Raw genomic sequence first — 22092 nt, forward strand, 5'->3', positions numbered from 1 at the left:
AAGTAAATATTTGATATATTTAAATGTTTTGCTTGGGCCAGATCAGATGTAGGTTATAGGTTTGCTCCCTGAAGCCAAAACGCTGAATTACTAAAGTGAAATAACAACACAAGGTACAAGAGTAAGTTTGACTGCACATGTTAAATGGAATTCATAAGACAAATAAATAACTTTAATAAATATCAGCAAATATTTACAGCAAAATGATACAGTGGTAAAGTTGTATTAACAAATATGAATAAAACCAATAGAAAAAGATAGGAAATATATTTTATTGTCTTGTCCAAAATGATCGGCTAAGTCAGACTCTTCATGAATACCAAAGAAAAGACTCAAGATGTCAAAATGAATTCACAATTCTTTTCTTTATTAACAAACCTGTTTGGTGCTCTGGGCAAATAAAATGCAACACATTAAATGAATGTGACACAACCTGGAACAATTTACTGGAGTATATGTTTTCATATAAATGTCACACAGAATTAAATAACATAAATATTTCAATGAGTTTAAAAGGACACCGTTTTTAAGATACAAACTCAACATGATTGTAGTAAGCAATAGCAAACTAATTTAAACAGTATTTGCAAGCTCTGTTTAAATTATTAGAAAAAAGTATCAAATGCTTAGAAAAATGCTGTCGGGTTCAAGGCTACACACAGCTACTGTCTGTTAAGTTGATTTAAGCAGGAGAAGGCTACTGAACTGAAGGGTTATTTGAAAAACTCATTTGTTAAATGTTCACAGGTATAATACACTTTGCATCTAACAAAAGCAAGAGCGTGTTTTCTTTTTCTGCTGGAGCACAGGACCAAGGAAGACCACAGCGTGCACCTTCAGATTATTACAGCAGTATAGTCTGTTTCCAAAAATGTGTATATTTTTCAGATGCATAAAAAGGCCAAGACATTAGATATTAGTTTCATGCATCTTTATTCACAGTTTTCCCCCCTTTAAACACAGCTTTATAACTGCTTAAGTAATTACATGGATTTTATGAGAACTTTCCAAAACCAACAACAAATCAGCCACAAGCGATTCGTACCACAGCAGCACAAAGGTTAGACACGAGGCAGCAGGAAGCTAAATTCCCCATCTTCAGCCTTTCTGTGACTGTCTGAAAATGGATTATCTATGTTGCACAGCTTCTGACTTGCTGACCCATTGTCAGCAGGAGCAGAGGTGGCCACAGTGATTTTATTATTCCATTTTATTGTCTGAGTAAAGTGTAGAAAGAGCACAGTATTATGAGACTGTGATGGCGGGGCATGGTATTATTTCCAGCTGCAGAAGTAGAGTTGATAAAGTGGATCAGGGAACAGCAGCAGGATGAGGGTGATCGGCACAAGCTGTGCCGGGTTTCTGATCCGTCTCTCTGTTCTTAATTATAGTAGGGAGCTGGGGTTCAGACACGGAAAAACCAGCGAAACTTAAGGGGTTAGGAGTTGTGTTTGGGAATCAAAAATAAAGAATAAACATTGCTAAAGGTTGCTTGGGGTTATTTTCGAAGGGGAAACCAGCAGCACGTTCACAGAGCTCCTCAATGGTTAATTAACCTATGTTTATTCTGTTTATCAGAAATTTGCTCCATTTAAGGTCTATAATAGAAAACGGCATATTTAGCCAAACCTCCTGCATAAAAGAAGCTATGTCACAGGAGTTGAAGATGAAGTCTTTCCACTTTGACCTACTTACTTGGTGTGATCTTATCAAGCCCTGGCCAGGCAGGAACGTAGTAACGAGGCAAGGTGCCCTCCATGAGTCTTTCCATCCAAAGCCCCAGTCGGTCCAGTTTGTGGTGAATCTGCAGGGTGGATGTGCTGCGGGACCGACTGGATTTGCGTTGAGGATGACCGTCACGGGAACCGGGCCTCGGCTTGCCCACTGACGTCCCTGCTTCGTCTTCAGACGACTTCCCGTCGAGGTCCTCTCCGGTGTAGACCGGCTTGAAGAGACACAAATACTTTTTGTGGCCGTTCAGGGCCAGCACAAACCCGGTGTAGTCCGTTTTACGGCTCCCGCTGTCATCCTCGTCCGCATCGATCTGCGCCGCGTCCTGTGCGTACTCCAGCAGCGTGCTCATCCACTCGCTGTGCTTGTCGAGGTTCAGGAAGGAGAAGTGCAGCGTCTGGGTCCTGCAGAAGAAAAGGGGTACTGAGAACGCGTGTCTAAAATTCCACACGGAAAACTGATACGGCGCGTGAAGTTCATTGAGCGTTTACCCTGTGAAAGAATACACCTCTTTGGCAAACTTGCTAAGAAGGATATTTTTGGAGGCATCAGTGAGAACCAGGACTATATTGATGTGTCCAGGCCTCAGCTTCACCAGGTTGCTGATGTAGGTGATGTCGGTCAGCTCTGTCACCTCCACAAAATTCTTTCACAGCTCACCACAGAATCCACTCTGAATTCCACCAACAATCGGCAGGAGCTTGAGGAAAATATAAAATCTGTAAAAATCTTAAGCTGAAACAGAACTGGACCATGAAACACGAAAATGATACAACACCCAAGTAAATTCACTACAAACTTGCTAGTACACTTCCCTCCTGAGGGATAAGATATTAGATTTCTATTCTACAACAACAACTGAACAAAAAAAACAAAACAAAAAAAGAAAAGAAAATCCTAGGCTATACCGAAGCTTAGACCGAACGTTGTAAGATGCTATGTGGTGAGACAAGACACCCCTTGAACATCTCACAGCTGACAATGTGGAATGGAGCAAATTTCCTGATGATACAAATCATTAGATGACTATAAGTGTGTCACTGAAGTTATTTCAGTAAGAGTAGCTTTTGAGAGTAGAATATCCGTTTTTTTCAAAATTGGATACAACAGTTTGGTTAATATATTTTGCTTAATGAATAAAATAAATTAAACTATTGTAGGTGTTAGTAAATTCCTTCCTTCTCAAAAAATACGAGATATCAATATATGGTCATTTCTTGTGCGTGTGTCAATGTTTTCACGTCTGTGTACTGCCATATTTTATCATCATTATCGACCCCACATAAAACTAGACCGTAGTACTTGACATCATGGTTCAGCTTGTACGCTTGTTAATGAGATACAGCGGTTTATCCGAAACGGTGAAGATAAATTAAACTACAACTGCTTACAAAAGTAAACGACACAGCAGCGGACTGTAAGAATTTAACCGAATGTTTTAAAGCTGTGACATCAATGTAACCCCTCTTGAATAACGACTGTATGCTAATTTTGTTAAGGGTTAGTTACCACAGGGGCTGCAGCTTCTCCAGCTTGCTTCAGTCACCCCGGCTTGATGCAGTCAACCAGTGCAACGCCACATACTTAGGATACATATGGTTCCTTTCCAGATCCTCGTCCCTGGCTAAAATTAATGTGTAAAGACCACAGACTGCACTAGAGGTTAATGTACTGGGCGTGTTCCGCAGCATCCTACAGAACCTCCAGCACTGGCTAATGATAATCTGCTACTGCGAAACAAGAGGCCAGGAGGAGGCGCCATTTTTCGAAAGTCGCTTTGGGAAATTGAGTAGGCTGCAATTCCGCCATGTTGTGAGTGGCAGTTTCTTCATAGACGCTGGAAACTTGGGTTTTCGAATAAAAGAAACACTAAAGTCGACACCTTCAACAAACTTTAACTACTTATTTTTATATACAATAAGATATGTAAGTTGTAACATCAATGATAGTAAATGATTATACATAAATTAACTCAAACTCAAATAAGACTTAGTTTATATTATTATTATTATTATTATTATTATTATTATTATTATTATTATTATTATTATTATTATTATTATTATTATGTACAGTTATCTCAATTTAGATTTTGAGTTAAAGCTATTTTCAGTCATGCAGGAAGTCAGATAGAATTTAATAGAAACAGCCTTTATGGCCACACAATTGGGAAATTCAGGTGTAACAACATTATCAATATGTATTGTTTTCACCATGGACATGATTGATACGATAAAGGTAAGACATCATGGTAAATGTCACTGTGTTTGAGTAATTGCACTCAGGACAAAAGTAAAATGACAAAGACTTTGCGACGGTGTCTTCTGTCAGAGCTCGGGGACCAGACGAGACCAGGCCAGGCAGTTAGTCCGGGACTTAGAGACCCGAGGGAGTCGAGCCTTTCCGTTATTCCTGGAGAGCCTACGTGAGTCGGGTCAGCAGAGTTTGATAGAAACTCTAACCAGGGTTCCATCATTATCCACAGCGGTCCGCCCTGTTGTGCAACCTCTGCCCATCTGTAAGTTAGACACAAGCAGCATTCACCGTGACTTTTTTTTTTAACACAGTAAACTCTAATCTTTTTATCCATCCTGCCTCTTCCAGCCTCTCCTATGGATGTTAATAAACAAAGTAAATATATTGTCCCCATATGTCCCATAGAGAGGCCCGATAAGTCTTCCAGTCCAAGTAAGAGAAACACATTTTTATATACCTTTTTAATAAATGTAAATAAGCCCATAAGTTGTTTTTTGTTGTTGTTTTTTTCTAGAAAAAACATTCTAATGTACAAATGTTGCCAGTTTATTTAAGGTTGTCTGTTTTGTTATGTCTGCTGAATCGTAGTCACATTCAAAGGATATACCGAAATAACAAATGAAATCAATAAATTACCATTTCCGTGTTTGGTTGAAAGCACAACAAAATAATCTTGGCCCTTACCTTATAATTCTGTCAAGTCTGCATTGAAATTCTGCTCTCCAAATGTGATTGTTGGACATAAGTGCAAAAATTGATCTTCCCTCCAAACGTGTTCATTGCTATTGGCTTACTAAATTATGAGAATAAATTTTAAGATAAAAAATAACTCATTCTGTCTTGAACAGTTTTGATAATTATCAGGTATATACGATTTCAAATGAAAAGTCCAGTGTATAAAATAACATTTGTTTCACTGTCCAGTTAAAGAACAATTTAAATGAGTTATAAAACATTAAAATAACACATTTATTTTAAAAAATCATAAACAGTGAATTCTTTTAAAATTGCAGGACTTTATTTGTTGTAAAGTACACTTTCTCAACTATTGATAAACTGATGTACAAATCCCATTGCTAGAGTGCAACTATGTTTGGATACCGTTTGTACATCATGCAAATCAAGGTAATATGTCAAATACAGACTGATTGGCCAAGGAATAGATGCATTAGATGCTGGGGCGGGGGGGGGGGAAGGTATTAAAATGTAATTATCTGTCCCATTGTTTACATTGGGATTTCATCCAATGTAAACAAAGTATAAAAGCAGGTGGATCCATCAATCCATCTGCTTTTATGCTTTAAAATATGCAAAGTGATACAAACTGATGCACATTATTGAGCTGCAATGTATGTAGGTACTTGAATGTATATAATCCTACAGCACCTGAGAAGGAGTACTTAAAACCAAGGCCAGAAGGCAGGACACGCCGAGATAGTCTTCAGGTAAGTGCCATTTAATTTTCACTGATGTTCTTATTTTGGTAATTGTCTGGATAGACAATATAAGATCTGGTTACATATTGTTGATTTTTCTGTATTTTTGTGTGGCAGAGCTATAAAATGGATTCCAGTCCATGTGGTTATTGCCTCATCATAAACAATGCAGACTTTGAGCCTCAAAGTGAGCTCAGCAATCGCAAAGGTTCCAACATAGACAGTGAAAAGCTGGAGAGAAGATTCTTGGCACTCAACTTTACTGTGGAAGTCAAGACAAATCTGAAGCAAAGAGTGAGTCTTTTCTTCTACGACTGTTTCTGAAATGGTGTAAAAAAAAAAAAAAAAAAAAAAAGGCAGCTCATCTAACTCTTTTGTCTCATTTCAGCAAATCAGACATGAACTGTCAGCTTTGTCCAGAAAGGATCACTCTCAATATGACTGCTGTGTGGTTATCATGCTCTCCCATGGGACTGAGGTCAGTCTTCAAGTTTTCCTTTTTTTTCCTAAATCAGTTACAATGTTCTCAACCAACTTAAAAATATAACTTATAAATGCTACAAGTATTTCCAGTTAAACAAAATTGCTAGAAGTGTGGTAGATTTTTTCTCTCACAAATTAAAGCTGTGTTAGATTAGGCTTCTACAGAAAGGGGGGAAAGTGTTCACCAAGGGGGTCAATAAACATAAAGGAACAAAATTAGGCATAATGTAAATTTGTTTGAGAGGACATTTGTTGTGTCATTTCATAAATAAAGTAAAAGTTTATAGATTAACAGGAAAGATGGACCTATGATCTTTCAGCTACAAAAGAGTTCTGTAGAAAACTCTTTGAAACTAGATCTGTTTGATATTAAACATAGTAGGCATCTAAGAACATATGTGCTTAAATGATGCTTATAGGTGAATCATAGTCGTTTTCCTGGCGCTGTGTATGGAACAGACGGGTCTCACATCACAGTTCAGTACATCACAACTTTGTTCAACGGCAAGAACTGCCCTTCTTTGCAAGGAAAACCCAAGCTGTTCTTCATTCAGGCCTGTGGCGGAGGTACACCAGTAAACACCAAAGAAATTCTTATTTTGATTGAAAGTCAAAATTGAAATGTGCAAAAAAAAAAAAAAACCCAAAAAAACATTCTCACAGAGACGCTTTTCCTGTCTTTAAGATGAAAGAGACGTAGGATTTGAGGCGTCTCCTGAGGAGACTAGTCCGTCGGTGGGCGGGCAAGACGACCAGACAGATGCCATCCCGACGTCGTCCAGCAGCGAGTCTCTGAGTATGACTGACGAGGTGGATGCCAGAACATCACTGCCCACCCCAAGTGACATCCTGGTGTCCTACTCTACCTTCCCTGGTATGTCTGAACTTTTAAGTCATGTGTGTAGTCACCGAGAACATCCTGCCAGCCTAATGGCTCTTTGACCAATTCAGGTTTCGTTTCCTGGAGAGACACTCAGGCAGGTTCTTGGTACATCGAAACACTGGACCGCATCCTTGAGGAGAACGCAGCCACTCATGACTTGGCCACCATGCTGATGATGGTGAGTTTCACTTATTAGACCACCACAAAAAGCTTCCCTGTCACCTATCAAGATCTTTTTAAACAACCACAATCATCTCCTGCGTGTCACGGTTTGTTTTCAGGTTAACAACGAAGTTTCCCAAAACTCTGCAAAAGGGCTGTACAAGCAGATGCCTGGTTCCTTTAACTTCCTTCGAAAACTTCTCTACTTTCAAACCTCTCCATAGTGGAAGACTGTTCCTCTTCTGAACGTATTTGACTACTTAATTGTCAAATGTGGGAATTTTTTTTATCAATTTTGTAAGTGTTGTTGGAAATAATGGCTCAATGTGGATATTTTTAACTGTTGCTTAGATTTCTACATGGACTTCCTGGGTATAATGTAGTGGCAATTCTACTCAGACTATGAATGTCTACTGTAGACGTTTTACTTTGAGTTGATTTATTGGTGGGGACTTTGTTCTTGTATAAGCCAAGAAAATAAATGGATCCACAATCTCATGCTGTACATTAGGTTTAAGATAATGTTTTATTTCTGCTCTTCAGTAGCTTAAAAAAGACACCATCTCTACTTTGTTCATTTATCTCCCGTTATTGTATGATCGGTTGTACTTGTACACAAACGTGAATGTGCATAGTCTGAAAGAAAATGGTAGAAAAAAAGAGAAAACGTCTTGTGAGAGTTTGGAGAACAGTTTGGGTCAAGACCAAACAGCTGGGAAGGTCTATAAATCAATTGTTCTCGCAAATAACGTCTCATCTACTGGACTCAAGTTCCTTTTAATTATATGTGTTCTCTTTCCGCTGTCGATTGTAAATATTTCTCCATTGTACTCAAATATTTTCAATGTCTTTAAGTTTGCCTTTGCTCTTTTCAGCTGATGTGATGAAAGATGTGCAATTTACATGGCATCGCTTCCAATTACATAAAGCACCTTTTACTATTAAGTCGTCTAGTCTTTCTTGATTAATACTTGTCAAGCTTCTAACAAAACAAAAAATCACAATATTCCCCTTGAATCCCCACAAGTTTTATGAACATTTTCAAGTGGCCTTTTTCTTCCAAGGTGTCTCTTATTAAAGACAATCCAATTTAAGTGCACCCCAATATTTGTTTTACCTAATAAAAGTTTATTTTACTCAACAGGGACTTCTCAATCCATTTAGACTGAGATGTCTAAATCTTTCTTTTAAATCTTCCTTATAATAATGATGTTCCTCAGTGGAGATATATATACATGTGTGTGTTTGTATTTGGTTAATCATACTAGGCACATCTCAGATATTCAGAAAAGTTACTTCAAGACAGCGAAAGTTTATTTCCTACTCATCATTGCAAAAACAAATAAATTCTGATATGAAAAGAGTCGGCACTACTCCAAAATATGGCTGCAAGAGCTGTCCAACACGTTACATCTGGAAAAATAAAACGTTCGTTGAAGGATAGTACATCACTGTTTCAGAGCATTTGGCAACCCTTTAGTGATTTCTTACAAGCTATGTCTGTATGAATAACACATTTATGAACATTCCTACCTCTGAAATGTTTATATCAGTTTGCTTCTTTTTTTGTTGTTAATGTCTGCTTTTTTTTACATTCTTGTACAACAAACTTGAGCTCTTCTTTGTAAATTAAAAATATTTATAATGTAAAGTGCTTCATAGAAATGACTCAATCTGCAGTTGAGAAAGTTAGTGCAACTATACTTAACCAATTTAATGAGGCACATATTAATGAATGTCACAGTGTTACTTTTATCCATAAACTATTAAAACAAAGCTGTATCATAAAGTTACTTCATGTAGCATCTTTTAACTTTAAGACCCATCAAACACAAGGATGAGTCTGTAACTGAAACTGTAAACGCTCTAAGCCATTAAGGCATGCTTATTATTTTAATCCTTCCAGAGTGAGTATTCGTAACAACACCCTGTGGGAAAAATTAGATCTCAAATCTTAATTCATTATTGCCACCTTAAAACAATATAGAAGGATGAACTTTTTGTCAGGATTCAGAATCTAATTGCCAAATTCAACACTGATTAATCAGAACAAGGTTGCACAGATTCTAATTTCCATGCTACTTAAATATATCTAGAGTTTAGTTAGGGGCAGCTGCAGCAAGGTGTTGCAATTGTAGTAAAAAAAAAAAAAAAGGTTGTTGGCTCCAAACCCAGTCAGGGACAATCAACATGGATTAATTAATTAATGTTCTCTATATGCATGGTTCATTCTGGATGCTGCAGTTCAACAATCAGCATGTTAGGGATAATTGTCTAAGTTTCCCATTGTTTTTGTGTGTACCTGTCTGTCTTTGGTTATTTGTCCTGTGTGGTGTTGCCCTACTTGAGGCTGTTCCGAGTCTCGCGTATTGTACTCTTTCCAGTCCCTCTTGTCTCCCGCTGATCTTGGCTTGGCTCACTGCTACAAGCATCTTGAACTCTTTTTTTTTTTTTTTCCCCTTCGCTGCTCCCAAGATGGATGTCTGCTTCATATCCCTCTTGGGGTTAAGATGTTATTGTAGATTTTTGGTGTGTTGTAGCCAGCTGAATAAGTGCCACAGGAGTCAGGTTCAGGATTCTTATGAAAAACAGTCGGCTGCCCTAGTTTCACATGAATAAATACCAAGCAAGCCTGTTCCCACCCTCAGTCTTTCTGTTCATATAGTTTAATAACAATCCATCCTTTCTTATTGTCAGATCAAGAACAGGTTATTGTTGTCCATGGAGCTGATTACGGACGCAGAGACCAGACCACATGTCGGTATGGACGCCCAGCCAATCAGATCCAAAACACAGCCTGCTCCAGCCCCACCACCAAAGTTGCTGAAAGGTAGTTTCTCCATTCTGTTCCAGCTTGCTTCGGCAAGGCTGTATAACTGGACTGGCTTCAGTTGAGAAATCGTATTTGCTGTGTGCCTTTACAGCTGCCAAGGGAAAAACAGTTGCATCATTAAAGCCAGCAACTCTGTGTTTGGAGATCCCTGTGTGGGCACTTACAAGTACCTGGAGGTGGCTTACAACTGTCAGTGTGAGTGGACTGAAATGATGTCTTGAGCTACACTGACGTTAGTGTAGGTCTACATCTGCCACGAAAAAAAAGAACAGATGCTAATATTTTTAAGCGCCTAAACACTTTAGTATGTAAATATATCTTCAATGTTTCAGTTTGTAAGTAGATTTGGTATTTAATTGTAAAGTAAAAGTATAACTATGTTGCTCAATCAGTACCTTAAAACAAATCTTTTGCTTTGTTTGTTTTTTCCTCCCCAGATCCTGTCACTCCAGATGAGCAGATATAAAAACAGATCATGCAAAAAATACAGAATAATCAGCATCCGTCATGTTTAAGGGCTGTTTTCTTGCTTATCTACTTTCTCATGTTAAATAAAATATATAATAAAAAAGTTTGAAAAAAACTTTCTTTTTAAGACTTCTGCCAGGAATGTGACTTTATCTGGTAATTCCAGGTGTTCCAGGAAGTCAAAGAGGATAAAAGCCAACAAGAGGCGCTATTGACTGTTCAGGAAACCTGCAACACACAATGCTGTTACTGTAATTCATCTCCAATATGTTCTTTCTACAGGTGACATTTAAAATTTTAGTCAGAGGAGGTTTCATTTGTCTTGGAGACAGTTTAATGCTGACGTTTAAAGTATTATATAAATTACATATATATATAATATGTAATTTAACCTAAATAGATTATTTTTATCAAGAACTATATCTTTAAAGTCCTTTGTCAGTGTTGGAAAATTTTTGAACTTTCTAAAATTTAAACTGATGGGGGGGAAACTCTGTACACATAAATGAAAGCTTTACAAATGATTTTGTTGTCCATAAAGCAACCAATCTCTCTGTTGGATTTCCGTAGAATTATTTTAGTTTAACTTCTTTTGGATGTTAAAATACGATAAAAAAAGAGAATCTGTTTAGAAGAACTGGATGGAAAACTACCACATCTGTTACGGATTAGTGTCCACTTTGTATTAGTTAAAATTCTATTATAAACAATGTGTGGACTTGAGAGGGTGTGTTTTAAATTCTGTCTGGGATGAGAGAAAAATCCAAATGTCTCGCCGACGCAGACAATCATAAACCCTTTTTAGTCCACAGGATGATCAGTCATGGTCGAGTCAGGCTTTGTTTGGCTAAAGCTTTCTGCCAGACCTGCACTTCCACCCTGATCACATCAGCCTCATTTTACAGGATAAAAATCAGCTTTATGTTCAGAACTGTAACATTGAAATACATTTAATTTGAAGAAAGTTTAAATATGGATTATTTGTCACTGATGTAGTAATTTTGCACTTTAAAATTCAGTAGAATGTCATACCAATGAGTTTTCCTCAGTCATACCATTAAGGGGAAAAAAAACAAGTTTAAGTAAATGATTCATATATTTTAGGGGGAACCTGTGATCGTTCAGTACAGGAGCTCTCCTTCAAGGAAGTACATCCGGAAAATATCACAGAACCGACTACCTTTACAGTAAATGGATGAGTCATCTCAAAGCTTTTTTGAAGAGGAAAGAACCAACTATAACGGTAATATGAGGTAACTTTGGATTTACCTTCATTCATTTTTCACCTCTCTAACTGCAATATCATCCATCATGCATGCTGCTATTAATGGGAGGAGCCACACTAAGTCATATTCTTCGTACAGTAAAGTCATTGTGCTCGTTTTTGCTGCTCCGTCTTGACCCAGTTACACTGTAGTCATGGTCACATTTTTTCACAGGTTGATAAGAGCCAACTGAATAAAGTCAAGCTTTTGTTCAGCTCTTCATCCGGCCACATAAATACAGGAGTCTTGCATTCAGCATCAGTCCAGCTTCTCGTTGGAGACTACAATCTTTGAACCATGCTGTTCTTCAGACTCAACTCTGCACTATGTGAGTACTCTCAACATTATAACAGTGATCACTGGTATAGCAAATCAAAAATACCTAGATATATTCTCTCTCTGTGATTATATTCGGCTAATTTTATAAGTAAGGTCTGTAAAACAGAACGATTACGTTTGGCCAATTTCACAATAAAATGTAAAGTGAGCTTTTTTATTACAATCTGGCACTTTCCTCCATCCCTAGTGCTTGCAACAGCTTTCCTACTCATGGTATCTGGTAAGTATTTACAGTTATGGAAATTTACATAACTAATACTTTTTACTTAAAGCACTTATATTTATTTTTATTTTTTTTACAGTTGCTGTTACCGAAAAGGCCACAACCTGTGATGACAGCGATAATATCCAGCATTTGAGCTGTGGTTAGCTAAAAGATCTAAATTTACTTTACAATTGAATAAATCTTACATTAAAAGTCGGAGTATGTAACTTTTACAAAAACGCTTCTTGCATGTTAAAACTGTCACCATACCGGGAAAGCATAGTATGAAAGGTAATCTGTGAAAAGCTAGAGCTCCTCTTCCCAGTGTTACTATTGCCATCTGCAAAAATGCACCTCTCCCGGTCAATGTGTACACAAAGATGATTGTGTAAGCTGTGATTGGACTTTTGAAGTGATAACCTGTAATGTTTTTTGGTTTTTTCACCAGGAGCAGTGCATTTTTGTAGATGACAGCAGGACAATAGAAGGCAGAGGAGAATGATTTTTTTTTTTTTTACACAGATTATCTGTTTCATATTATACTGTGATGGTGATAGCTTTAACAAATATGTAAAAAAGAAACATTTCTTTATAAAAGTTACTGCAGCTGTGCTCATATGAAAATGGCTTGATTGTACACTTGTAAAGCTTGTTGTATCTGGAAAACTGTCTTTACATATTAGGTACAAAAATTAAAGCAAATCTTCTGGTTTTCTGTTGTGTGTAACAGATAACGGAGTGATCAGTGTGCAGTCAGCCCTGTATGGACGAGCTGACCGACGGATCTGCAGTGAGGGCAAGTCTCCCCAGCAGCTTGCCAACACACAGTGCTCTCAAGAGGGCGCTGTGGACATCATCAAAAACAGGTAGTCTCATTATGGCCAGCTTCAACTAAAAAACTATGTCGCTACGCACAGCAGGTGGGGGCGCAAGTATTGTACCTTCCGAGCTGTCTGCGGCATCCCTCCTGAGAGGTGCATAATCAGTGTTGTGCTTCTGTTATTGATCAAATCACTCACACACGCACAAACGGCTGTTAAATATAGAAAATGGCGACTAAAAATATTTTTTTAGCTGTCGCTTTGGCGCCCCCCCCAAGTGCAGCGCGCCTATGTGTTGCACATTGTGCATACAAACTTTTTTTGAGCCACTGAGAGCAGGTTATGGCTTGGAAAGTTACATTTTTGTCACAATTATTTATTTATTTATTTATTTATTTATTTGGCACATGTGAATCCTGGTTCTTACATTAGAGCAGGGATCTTTAAATGGTTTGAACATTTGGCAAATTTCCTTCCAAGATAAATTAGAGGAGTTGCTACTCTCAGGTCATTCCTGATGTCTTCCGCCACAGCGTTGTGTCAGGACCCAGACCTGCAAGCTGACCAAAGTCCTGCCTTTATAAATGTGCTCACTTGATTATGATAAATCAAGGGCATTTTATTAGCAGCCTACTGTTTTCTATTTGAAACAAATTTTATTGTTCATGACAAATAATATTTCAGCATAATTACCTCAAACAACCAATAGACATTTACAACTTTGCATAAAAGCAATGGTTGAAATCTGCAGCATAAAAGATAACTGAGAGTAAAAAAAAAAACAGGAAAGTACCCTTTACTTAAAAGATGCGCAACATTTAGGTCTAGAAGAACTAACTGGTGAGGAGTCAGAGATTTAGTGATTATATTTAATCTTCTGAATACATTATTTTTCTTTTATTGCGTTATTGAGGAATTCAGTGGCGTGCTTCCACTGTCATTGTAACAGGTGTGATGGCAAGAGGGTTTGTGAGTTCAACACGGGTGACGTTCGCAGCCTCGATCCCTGCGTCGGCATCGCCAAGTATCTGGAGACCAATTACACCTGCCTCCCAGCAAGTCAGTCACCTCTGAACGGCACTAAGAACTGAGCTGAGCTGCACATAAAGTTGTGAAATGTCTAAGGTTGTCCATGTTGTTCATTTTCACAGATCGTCTTGTCACATGTGAACACTCCTATGCACATTTGAATTGTGGTGAGTACTTATTTTCCATTTACAAATGGGTGAGTATGAATTAAACATACGTGGGCATGATTACTTTATCACTGCTGTGTGTGCAAGTTATTGTCCTGCTCTCGATCAGATTACGGGCAGGTCATATTTGTCTATGGGGCCGACTACGGACGCCGAGACCACACCACCTGCTCGTACAGACGACCTGCCTCTCAAACTGAAAACGTTTACTGCTCAAACCCCACCAACATAGTGGCTCAAACGTAAGTACTGGGTCATTTTCCTAAGGGAAATGAACATAAAATAACATCATAAAACTCCTCACACCATTTTAACCTCAGACACAACTAAATGCGGCTCAAAAGTTTTACAGTGTATCCGTGACAAGATCCAGTGGAAACATTAGCATTTAGTAGAGCTATGAAATGATGGTCTCCAAAGAGATCTCTTGACTTTTCTTTTTTGTTCCACTTATAACTTTCAGATTAAGCAAAATTGAATTTACAAAAATTCATACCAAGTATAAACAAGTAATACTATTAAGAGGGAAACAAAAACAACTAACCAAACTAACCTGGCCCTACATGAAATAATTACTTCCTTAAGTCATGAATTATCTGATAAACCACAGTCAATCTCACCAGCCATATTCTGGTCTTATTACTGCTGGCCCTGCAATCGGAGGACTGTCGGTTCGATTCCCGGTCCGCCTGCACGAGACAGAACATTTAACCCACATTGGCTGCTGGTGTAAGTCAGAAGGGCTGGTGCTGCAAAAATTGCAGCCTTGCTTCTGTGTGACTGTCCTACCCTCTCTCGATTAAGAGGCACATTTTAAAACACACCTAAATGGAAAAGGAAAAAACTACTTAAAAAAAAAAAAGACACTTTTTGTTTCACTGGGAAAGCAGCATTAACAGTATGTCTGTCACCTGGTCATCCGCAGCTGTAACGGGAAAAACAGCTGCACAATCAGAGCCCGCAACTCAGTTTTTGGAGACCCGTGCATAGGCACATTCAAGTACCTGGAGGTGGCTTACACTTGTGAATGTGAGTAGCTTACAGGCTTTTTTTGACACTTTATGACAAAGGTGTGCCATTTTCTTAGAGCAAATATCCGTAGCAGCAAGTTTCTTTTCTGATTTGAAAATTCTGTTTTATTTGCAGATTTTTGAGTGACTTCAGAAAGATCTGCATGACCAACACAAGAATTGGAAAACACATTGTTAGCACATACAAGATTTTATTTCAAGTACAAAATCATACCCAGATTAGTATAGGTCATGCTAATGTTTAAGGTCTGTAATTGGACCAGATTATTTGATTAGATTTTTTTCAGCAGATGTTGGCAAGTGTGTTTGGTTCCCATTGAGGAATTACATTACTCAGGTCTGCTTAAAGAATTAAAACTGTCAAGAAATAAAACATTTAGCATCTGTCATTGTTGTGTTCATGATTTTTTTCTGACTGAACCCCACATTCTGGTTCAGTTACCATGTTGTCCCCTGCATGAGAGAAAAGATTATGCCAAAACGGAATAGATAAATAGATCTAGAATAGAATAATAGAATAGAATAATATCTATTATAATAGAATAATAGATAAAGTTAATGAATCAAAATAAATCTGAAGAAAAAGTCATCAGTTAAAGTAAGCGTCACTAACCAAAGGGCATTTGTGTGCGTTAAAAAAAAAAAAGATCACATTTGAAGTATTTGTTGCTTGGGGATTCATCCAAAAATATGAAAAGAAATCATGCAATAGCTATGGGGGTACATTTACACTCGGTCAATACTTCATACAAATGTGTTTGTTTTGAATGTGTGAAAACTAGACGGATGCATCGCACCAAAATGACTGTGATAAAAGCTCAGGGTTCAAAAGAGAAAACTTAAAATAATAGGATGTAAATTGGTGTTGACATAAAATATTACTACCAAATGACAGTGAAGTTACTGATTTCTTTGGAGAGATCCGTTTTTGACGGGTAAACAACCTTCAGGTTCCCATCTTGATCAACGGTTCGGACCTGCTGGACGATGAGTTGGCTGGAGGTTTCTGCGTCGGCGGCTGGCTGCCGTGCGCTGTCCTCCTCTCCGTCTGACCCAGCCTCCTCCTGATGTTCGGCAGTGAACTTGTTCAACTCTGCCATTTTCTGGTGAGGAAGCAAACAACCGTACAATGAAGCTGCTGCTGCACAAACAAATGGCAGAACAATTAAATTAGCATTTCTAATTTGATGACCTCTAATTAAAAAGCCCTGAAACAAATGCGGAATGAATCTAATTCATTGTTAAACATTTGGGCAAATCCGCATTGTAACGTAGCTTAAATTTTAATCAGACACTAAAAGACAAGAAAAGATTTTTGCAGGGAGTGTTGTCCTGGTTATTAGGCCCAGGCAACACTACCTGGGCATAATAAACATTTAAGAAGTAAGAAAGCACACCTGGAAAGGAAGGAAGGGAAGACTAGGAGGGAGACATGAGTATAAAGAATTAACGACAGAGAAGACTGGACACAATGGAGAGAGGAAAGGAAGTCCAGAATGAAGGAAGGCAGGTTGGATACAGTTACAGAAGAAAAGAGCAATTAGGAATAAAGGCACAATAAGAAATAAGAAAGGAAAGATGCTGCAAAATGGCATGAGGAGAAAGAAAAGACGAGGAATAAAAAGGCAAAGGAAAGAGGGCAGTGAGAGAGGGAAGGAAACATAGAAGAAAGGGAAGAACAACTTCTGACAATAGGAAAAGGAAATTAGGTCAATAATTTACTGGTGCTTGGAAATAAATAAATAAAAAAAATCATAATAAAAAAAATGTACATCAACATTTGTTCACAATCAGGTCTTGGAAATGAGCAGAGATCAAATCTTTTTAAGAAAATATCAAATGTGAAAATAGTTTCAGTAGATTAAATTGCATATTAAAATAAGGTGTAGTCCAGTCAACCAACTTATTGAAGAAAAACATAAATATATATATATATATATATTACAGTTTAAATGTCATGAGGAAATCTATTACGCTGCACTGGGGACACATAAAATTGAACATGTCAGTCAACAAAAAGGTGTGTAAAAAACAAAATAATATTTAAAAGACATTTTGTTTATATTTGAATAATGGCAAACATCTCAATCCATCCATCCATCCATTTTTCTGCACCCTTGTCCATTAGTGGGCAGGGAAGGGTTGCTGGTGCCCATCTCCAGCTGGCGTGAAAACATCTAAATGTATAATTAAAATACTTTGTTGTACATATTTGGCACATTTTAGAAAAAATAATTGTAAGCAAAACATGGGGACATGGAATGTTGCCGCAAAAAAGAATCAACTTACATTTTTCGCAGCGCTTAGCTGCTCGGGCCTAAAAATAAATAAATATAAGTGCTTTAAGTAAAAAAGTAATAGTTATGTAAATTTCCATAACTGTAAATACTTACCAGATACCATGAGTAGGCAAGCTGTTGCAAGCACTAGGGATGGAGGAAAGTGCCAGATTGTAATAAAAAAGCTCACTTTACATTTTATTGTGAAATTGGCCAAACGTAATCGTTCTGTTTTACAGACCTTACTTATAAAATTAGCCGAATATAATCACAGAGAGAGAATATATCTAGGTATTTTTGATTTGCTATACCAGTGATCACTGTTATAATGTTGAGAGTACTCACATAGTGCAGAGTTGAGTCTGAAGAACAGCATGGTTCAAAGATTGTAGTCTCCAACGAGAAGCTGGACTGATGCTGAACGCAAGACTCCTGTATTTATGTGGCCGGATGAAGAGCTGAATAAAAGCTTGACTTTATTCAGTTGGCTGTGAAAAAAATGTGACCATGACTACAGTGTAACTGGGTCAAGACGGAGCAGCAAAAACGAGCACAATGACTTTACTGTACGAAGAATATGACTTAGTGTGGCTCCTCCCATTAATAGCAGCATGCATGATGATATTGCAGTTAGAGAGGTGAAAAATGAATGAAGGTAAATCCAAAGTTACCTCATATTACCGTTATAATATGGTGGTAGTTTTCCATCCAGTTCTTCTAAACAGATTCTCTTTTTTTATCGTATTTTAACATCCAAAAGAAGTTAAACTAAAATAATTCTACGGAAATCCAACAGAGAGATTGGTTGCTTTATGGACAACAAAATCATTTGTAAAGCTTTCATTTATGTGTACAGAGAGTTTCCCCCCCATCAGTTTAAATTTTAGAAAGTTCAAAATTTTTCCAACACTGACAAAGGACTTTAAAGATATAGTTCTTGATAAAAATAATCTATTTAGGTTAAATTACATATTATATATATATGTAATTTATATAATACTTTAAACGTCAGCATTAAACTGTCTCCAAGACAAATGAAACCTCCTCTGACTAAAATTTTAAATGTCACCTGTAGAAAGAACATATTGGAGATGAATTACAGTAACAGCATTGTGTGTTGCAGGTTTCCTGAACAGTCAATAGCGCCTCTTGTTGGCTTTTATCCTCTTTGACTTCCTGGAACACCTGGAATTACCAGATAAAGTCACATTCCTGGCAGAAGTCTTAAAAAGAAAGTTTTTTTCAAACTTTTTATTATATATTTTATTTAACATGAGAAAGTAGATAAGCAAGAAAACAGCCCTTAAACATGACGGATGCTGATTATTCTGTATTTTTTGCATGATCTGTTTTTATATCTGCTCATCTGGAGTGACAGGATCTGGGGAGGAAAAAACAAACAAAGCAAAAGATTTGTTTTAAGGTACTGATTGAGCAACATAGTTACACTTTTACTTTACACTTAAATACTAAATCTACTTACAAACTGAAACAATGAATTTATATTTACATAATAAAGTGTTTAGGCGCTTAAAAATATTAGCATCTGTTCTTTTTTTTCATGGCAGATGTAGACCTACACTAACGTCAGTGTAGCTCAAGACATCATTTCAGTCCACTCACACTGACAGTTGTAAGCCACCTCCAGGTACTTGTAAGTGCCCACACAGGGATCTCCAAACACAGAGTTGCTGGCTTTAATGATGCAACTGTTTTTCCCTTGGCAGCTGTAAAGGCACACAGCAAATACGATTTCTCAACTGAAGCCAGTCCAGTTATACAGCCTTGCCGAAGCAAGCTGGAACAGAATGGAGAAACTACCTTTCAGCAACTTTGGTGGTGGGGCTGGAGCAGGCTGTGTTTTGGATCTGATTGGCTGGGCGTCCATACCGACATGTGGTCTGGTCTCTGCGTCCGTAATCAGCTCCATGGACAACAATAACCTGTTCTTGATCTGACAATAAGAAAGGATGGATTGTTATTAAACTATATATATATATATATATATATATATATATATATATATATATATATATATATATATATATATATATATATATATAATATTTTTTTTTGCCATGTAGATTATATGTATTTAAAAAAAAAAAGATCTTACCACAACTTAAGTGTGATAAAGAGTCCTCACATGTCATGCGGTGAACTGAAAAAGTTACAGAAATCACATGATGACAAAATTAACTCCAAACTGTTCTGCTGCGACGGCAGTACATGCAATATAAATCTCCATGACTGGATTACTAAGTATTGGTTTCCACTGCATCACTTTTGTATTTAGCACTCTACTACAATCAAGAAGCTAATTAAATCAAACACATTTTTTACTTAACCAAACCCAGGCGGGGTGACCTACAGGCGGGAAGGCAGGTGTAGGTGGTCTGCAGATATTTGGCGGTGCCCCTGCAGGGATCAGAGCCTCGAAGGACATCTGTGCTCAGCTCGCACACCTTTTTTCCATTACATCTGCAAGAACAAAAATGACTAAAAAATCAAATGGAATCACAAACAAAAATTCTGACATGTACCAACTTTAAATATGCATGTAATTATTCTATACTGTACACCTACATAGCTGAGCCACTTCAACTGTGTACCTTTTCTTGACGACATGAGCAACCCCAGCAAGAGAGCAGTGAGTGTTGGAAACCTGATCTGGACTCGTCCCTTCACTGCACGTCACATTGTCCGTACGTCCGTACAGGGACGTCTCGACACTTATCACGCTCTCCAAATCTGTAGGAAAAAAATTGAGTAAGACTTTAAAAGTTTTAGCTTGACACTAAACCAACCTTTTAGTCCTTTAGTTTCAAGTCATACCACAGCTCAGACGATGCACAACGTTGTCCACACAGGTGGTAACAGTCTCTTTAGAGATACCTAAGGATGCATCATAAGAGTATGATTATAATACAAGAAGCTTGGAAATGTATCCACACTTCTTCAAACCAGATAGAAAAGCTGAGTACCTGCATCTACAAGCAGGCAGGTTGATGCCAGATCTGGAAAAGAAGATCTACTAAGTTCTTACTAACATATGACAAATCAAGAACAATTTAACCTCGTCCAGTAAGACATTTTTCCACAGTAGTAATTTTATGAGTTTATACTCACATAAAGTAGCACTGAAGAGCATCATGGTTGTAGAAGATTCAAACGTTGGTGAACAGAAAGACTGAGGGTGGGAACAGGCTTGCTTGGTATTTATTCATGTGAAACTAGGGCAGCCGACTGTTTTTCATAAGAAGCCTGAACCTGACTCCTGTGGCACTTATTTAGCTGGCTACAACACACCAAAAATCTACAATAACATCTTAACCCCAAGAGGGATATGAAGCAGACATCCATCTTGGGAGCAGCGAAGGGGAAAAAAAAAAAAAAAAAAAAAAAAGAGTTCAAGATGCTTGTAGCAGTGAGCCAAGCCAAGATCAGCGGGAGACAAGAGGGACTGGAAAGAGTACAATACGCGAGACTCGGAACAGCCTCAAGTAGGGCAACACCACACAGGACAAATAACCAAAGACAGACAGGTACACACAAAAACAATGGGAAACTTAGACAATTATCCCTAACATGCTGATTGTTGAACTGCAGCATCCAGAATGAACCATGCATATAGAGAACATTAATTAATTAATCCATGTTGATTGTCCCTGACTGGGTTTGGAGCCAACAACCTTTTTTTTTTTTTTTTACTACAATTGCAACACCTTGCTGCAGCTGCCCCTAACTAAACTCTAGATATATTTAAGTAGCATGCAAATTAGAATCCGTGCAACCTTGTTCTGATTAATCAGTGTTGAATTTGGCAATTAGATTCTGAATCCTGACAAAAAGTACATCCTTCTATATTGTTTTAAGGTGGTAATAATGAATTAAGATTTGAGATCTAATTTTTCCCACAGGGTGTTGTTACTCACTCTGGAAGGATTAAAATAATAAGCATGCCTTAATGGCTTAGAGCGTTTACAGTTTCAGTTACAGACTCATCCTTGTGTTTGATGGGTCTTAAAGTTAAAAGATGCTACAACGTTGTCCACACAGGTGGTAACAGTCTCTTTAGAGATACCTAAGGATACATCATCCTTAGGTATGATACAGTATCATAAAGTTACTTTATGATACTGTATCATAAAGTTACTTTATGATACTGTATCATAAAGTAACTTTATGATACAGCTTTGTTTTAATAGTTTATGGATAAAAGTAACACTGTGACATTCATTAATATGTGCCTCATTAAATTGGTTAAGTATAGTTGCACTAACTTTCTCAACTGCAGATTGAGTCATTTCTATGAAGCACTTTACATTATAAATATTTTTAATTTACAAAGAAGAGCTCAAGTTTGTTGTACAAGAATGTAAAAAAAAAGCAGACATTAACAACAAAAAAAGAAGCAAACTGATATAAACATTTCAGAGGTAGGAATGTTCATAAATGTGTTATTCATACAGACATAGCTTGTAAGAAATCACTAAAGGGTTGCCAAATGCTCTGAAACAGTGATGTACTATCCTTCAACGAACGTTTTATTTTTCCAGATGTAACGTGTTGGACAGCTCTTGCAGCCATATTTTGGAGTAGTGCTGACTCTTTTCATATCAGAATTTATTTGTTTTTGCAATGATGAGTAGGAAATAAACTTTCGCTGTCTTGAAGTAACTTTTCTGAATATCTGAGATGTGC

At 37.4% G+C, this 22092-nt stretch overlaps 4 protein-coding genes across 7 annotated transcripts; 2 read left to right on the forward strand and 2 right to left on the reverse strand.

The window, feature by feature from the left end:
• Positions 1-346: 346 nt before the first annotated feature.
• LOC145552189 (dnaJ homolog subfamily C member 16-like) lies at positions 347-3508 on the reverse strand. 2 transcript variants are annotated; one of them, XM_081608794.1, is made up of 3 exons: positions 3241-3506; positions 2223-2431; positions 347-2135 (listed from the first exon to the last, which is right to left on the reverse strand). In XM_081608794.1, exon 3 carries the CDS (start codon positions 2081-2083, stop codon positions 1688-1690), a length of 396 nt encoding a protein of 131 aa, XP_081464920.1. In that variant the 5' UTR covers positions 2084-2135; positions 2223-2431; positions 3241-3506; the 3' UTR covers positions 347-1687. The 2 variants fall into 2 exon arrangements, with proteins under 2 accessions (XP_081464920.1, XP_081464921.1); XM_081608795.1 differs by lacking the exon at positions 2223-2431 and having other exon boundaries at positions 3241-3508.
• A 433-nt stretch (positions 3509-3941) lies between these two features.
• LOC145552187 (caspase-9-like) lies at positions 3942-7896 on the forward strand. The gene is made up of 10 exons (XM_081608788.1): positions 3942-3969; positions 4063-4249; positions 4336-4419; positions 5371-5432; positions 5541-5717; positions 5812-5901; positions 6326-6473; positions 6592-6780; positions 6858-6967; positions 7071-7896. The coding sequence occupies exons 1-10, from the start codon at positions 3946-3948 to the stop codon at positions 7173-7175; spliced, it is 1176 nt and encodes a 391-aa protein (XP_081464914.1). The 5' UTR covers positions 3942-3945; the 3' UTR covers positions 7176-7896.
• Positions 7897-9612: 1716 nt separating this feature from the next.
• Positions 9613-15498, forward strand: LOC145552188 (L-rhamnose-binding lectin SML-like). Of its 3 annotated transcripts, none has more exons than XM_081608790.1 (12): positions 9613-9781; positions 9876-9979; positions 10222-11505; positions 11692-11845; positions 12044-12076; positions 12159-12221; positions 12792-12927; positions 13832-13941; positions 14034-14078; positions 14188-14320; positions 15004-15107; positions 15225-15498. In XM_081608790.1, the coding sequence occupies exons 4-12, from the start codon at positions 11815-11817 to the stop codon at positions 15230-15232; spliced, it is 663 nt and encodes a 220-aa protein (XP_081464916.1). In that variant the 5' UTR covers positions 9613-9781; positions 9876-9979; positions 10222-11505; positions 11692-11814; the 3' UTR covers positions 15233-15498. The 3 variants fall into 3 exon arrangements, with proteins under 3 accessions (XP_081464916.1, XP_081464917.1, XP_081464918.1); XM_081608791.1 differs by having other exon boundaries at positions 9621-9781; positions 10222-10534; XM_081608792.1 differs by having other exon boundaries at positions 9622-9781; positions 10222-10534; positions 11703-11845.
• A 3126-nt stretch (positions 15499-18624) lies between these two features.
• Positions 18625-20617, reverse strand: LOC103467150 (L-rhamnose-binding lectin SML-like). The gene is made up of 9 exons (XM_081608789.1): positions 20518-20617; positions 20373-20405; positions 20224-20283; positions 20001-20139; positions 19760-19869; positions 19505-19549; positions 19210-19342; positions 19012-19115; positions 18625-18769 (listed from the first exon to the last, which is right to left on the reverse strand). The coding sequence occupies exons 1-9, from the start codon at positions 20540-20542 to the stop codon at positions 18741-18743; spliced, it is 678 nt and encodes a 225-aa protein (XP_081464915.1). The 5' UTR covers positions 20543-20617; the 3' UTR covers positions 18625-18740.
• Positions 20618-22092: the final 1475 nt, after the last annotated feature.

The sequence above is a fragment of the Poecilia reticulata genome, chromosome 7 (assembly GCF_904066995.2).
Source record: "Poecilia reticulata chromosome 7, P_reticulata-male-v2, whole genome shotgun sequence".
NCBI lineage: Eukaryota > Metazoa > Chordata > Actinopteri > Cyprinodontiformes > Poeciliidae > Poecilia > Poecilia reticulata.

What these genes read in the sequence shown, in the direction of transcription:
- LOC145552188 (XM_081608790.1), top strand. Translation starts at nt 11,815, where the DNA reads ATGCTGTTCTTCAGACTCAACTCTGCACTAT. An exon ending in GTGGACATCATCAAAAACAG is followed by an intron (nt 12,928 to 13,831) that starts GTAGTCTCATTA and finishes TCATTGTAACAG; the next exon opens with GTGTGATGGCAAGAGGGTTT. An exon ending in TTACACCTGCCTCCCAGCAA is followed by an intron (nt 13,942 to 14,033) that starts GTCAGTCACCTC and finishes TCATTTTCACAG; the next exon opens with ATCGTCTTGTCACATGTGAA.
- LOC145552187 (XM_081608788.1), top strand. Translation starts at nt 3,946, where the DNA reads ATGGACATGATTGATACGATAAAG. An exon ending in CACGCCGAGATAGTCTTCAG is followed by an intron (nt 5,433 to 5,540) that starts GTAAGTGCCATT and finishes TTTGTGTGGCAG; the next exon opens with AGCTATAAAATGGATTCCAG. An exon ending in AGACAAATCTGAAGCAAAGA is followed by an intron (nt 5,718 to 5,811) that starts GTGAGTCTTTTC and finishes GTCTCATTTCAG; the next exon opens with CAAATCAGACATGAACTGTC.
- LOC145552189 (XM_081608795.1), bottom strand. Translation starts at nt 2,083, where the DNA reads ATGAGCACGCTGCTGGAGTACGCACAGGACGCGGCGCAGATCGATGCG.
- LOC103467150 (XM_081608789.1), bottom strand. Translation starts at nt 20,542, where the DNA reads ATGATGCTCTTCAGTGCTACTTTAT. An exon ending in GCTCTTCAGTGCTACTTTAT is followed by an intron (nt 20,406 to 20,517) that starts GTGAGTATAAAC and finishes CTTCTTTTCCAG; the next exon opens with ATCTGGCATCAACCTGCCTG. An exon ending in GGTGGCTTACAACTGTCAGT is followed by an intron (nt 18,770 to 19,011) that starts GTGAGTGGACTG and finishes TTTCCTCCCCAG; the next exon opens with ATCCTGTCACTCCAGATGAG.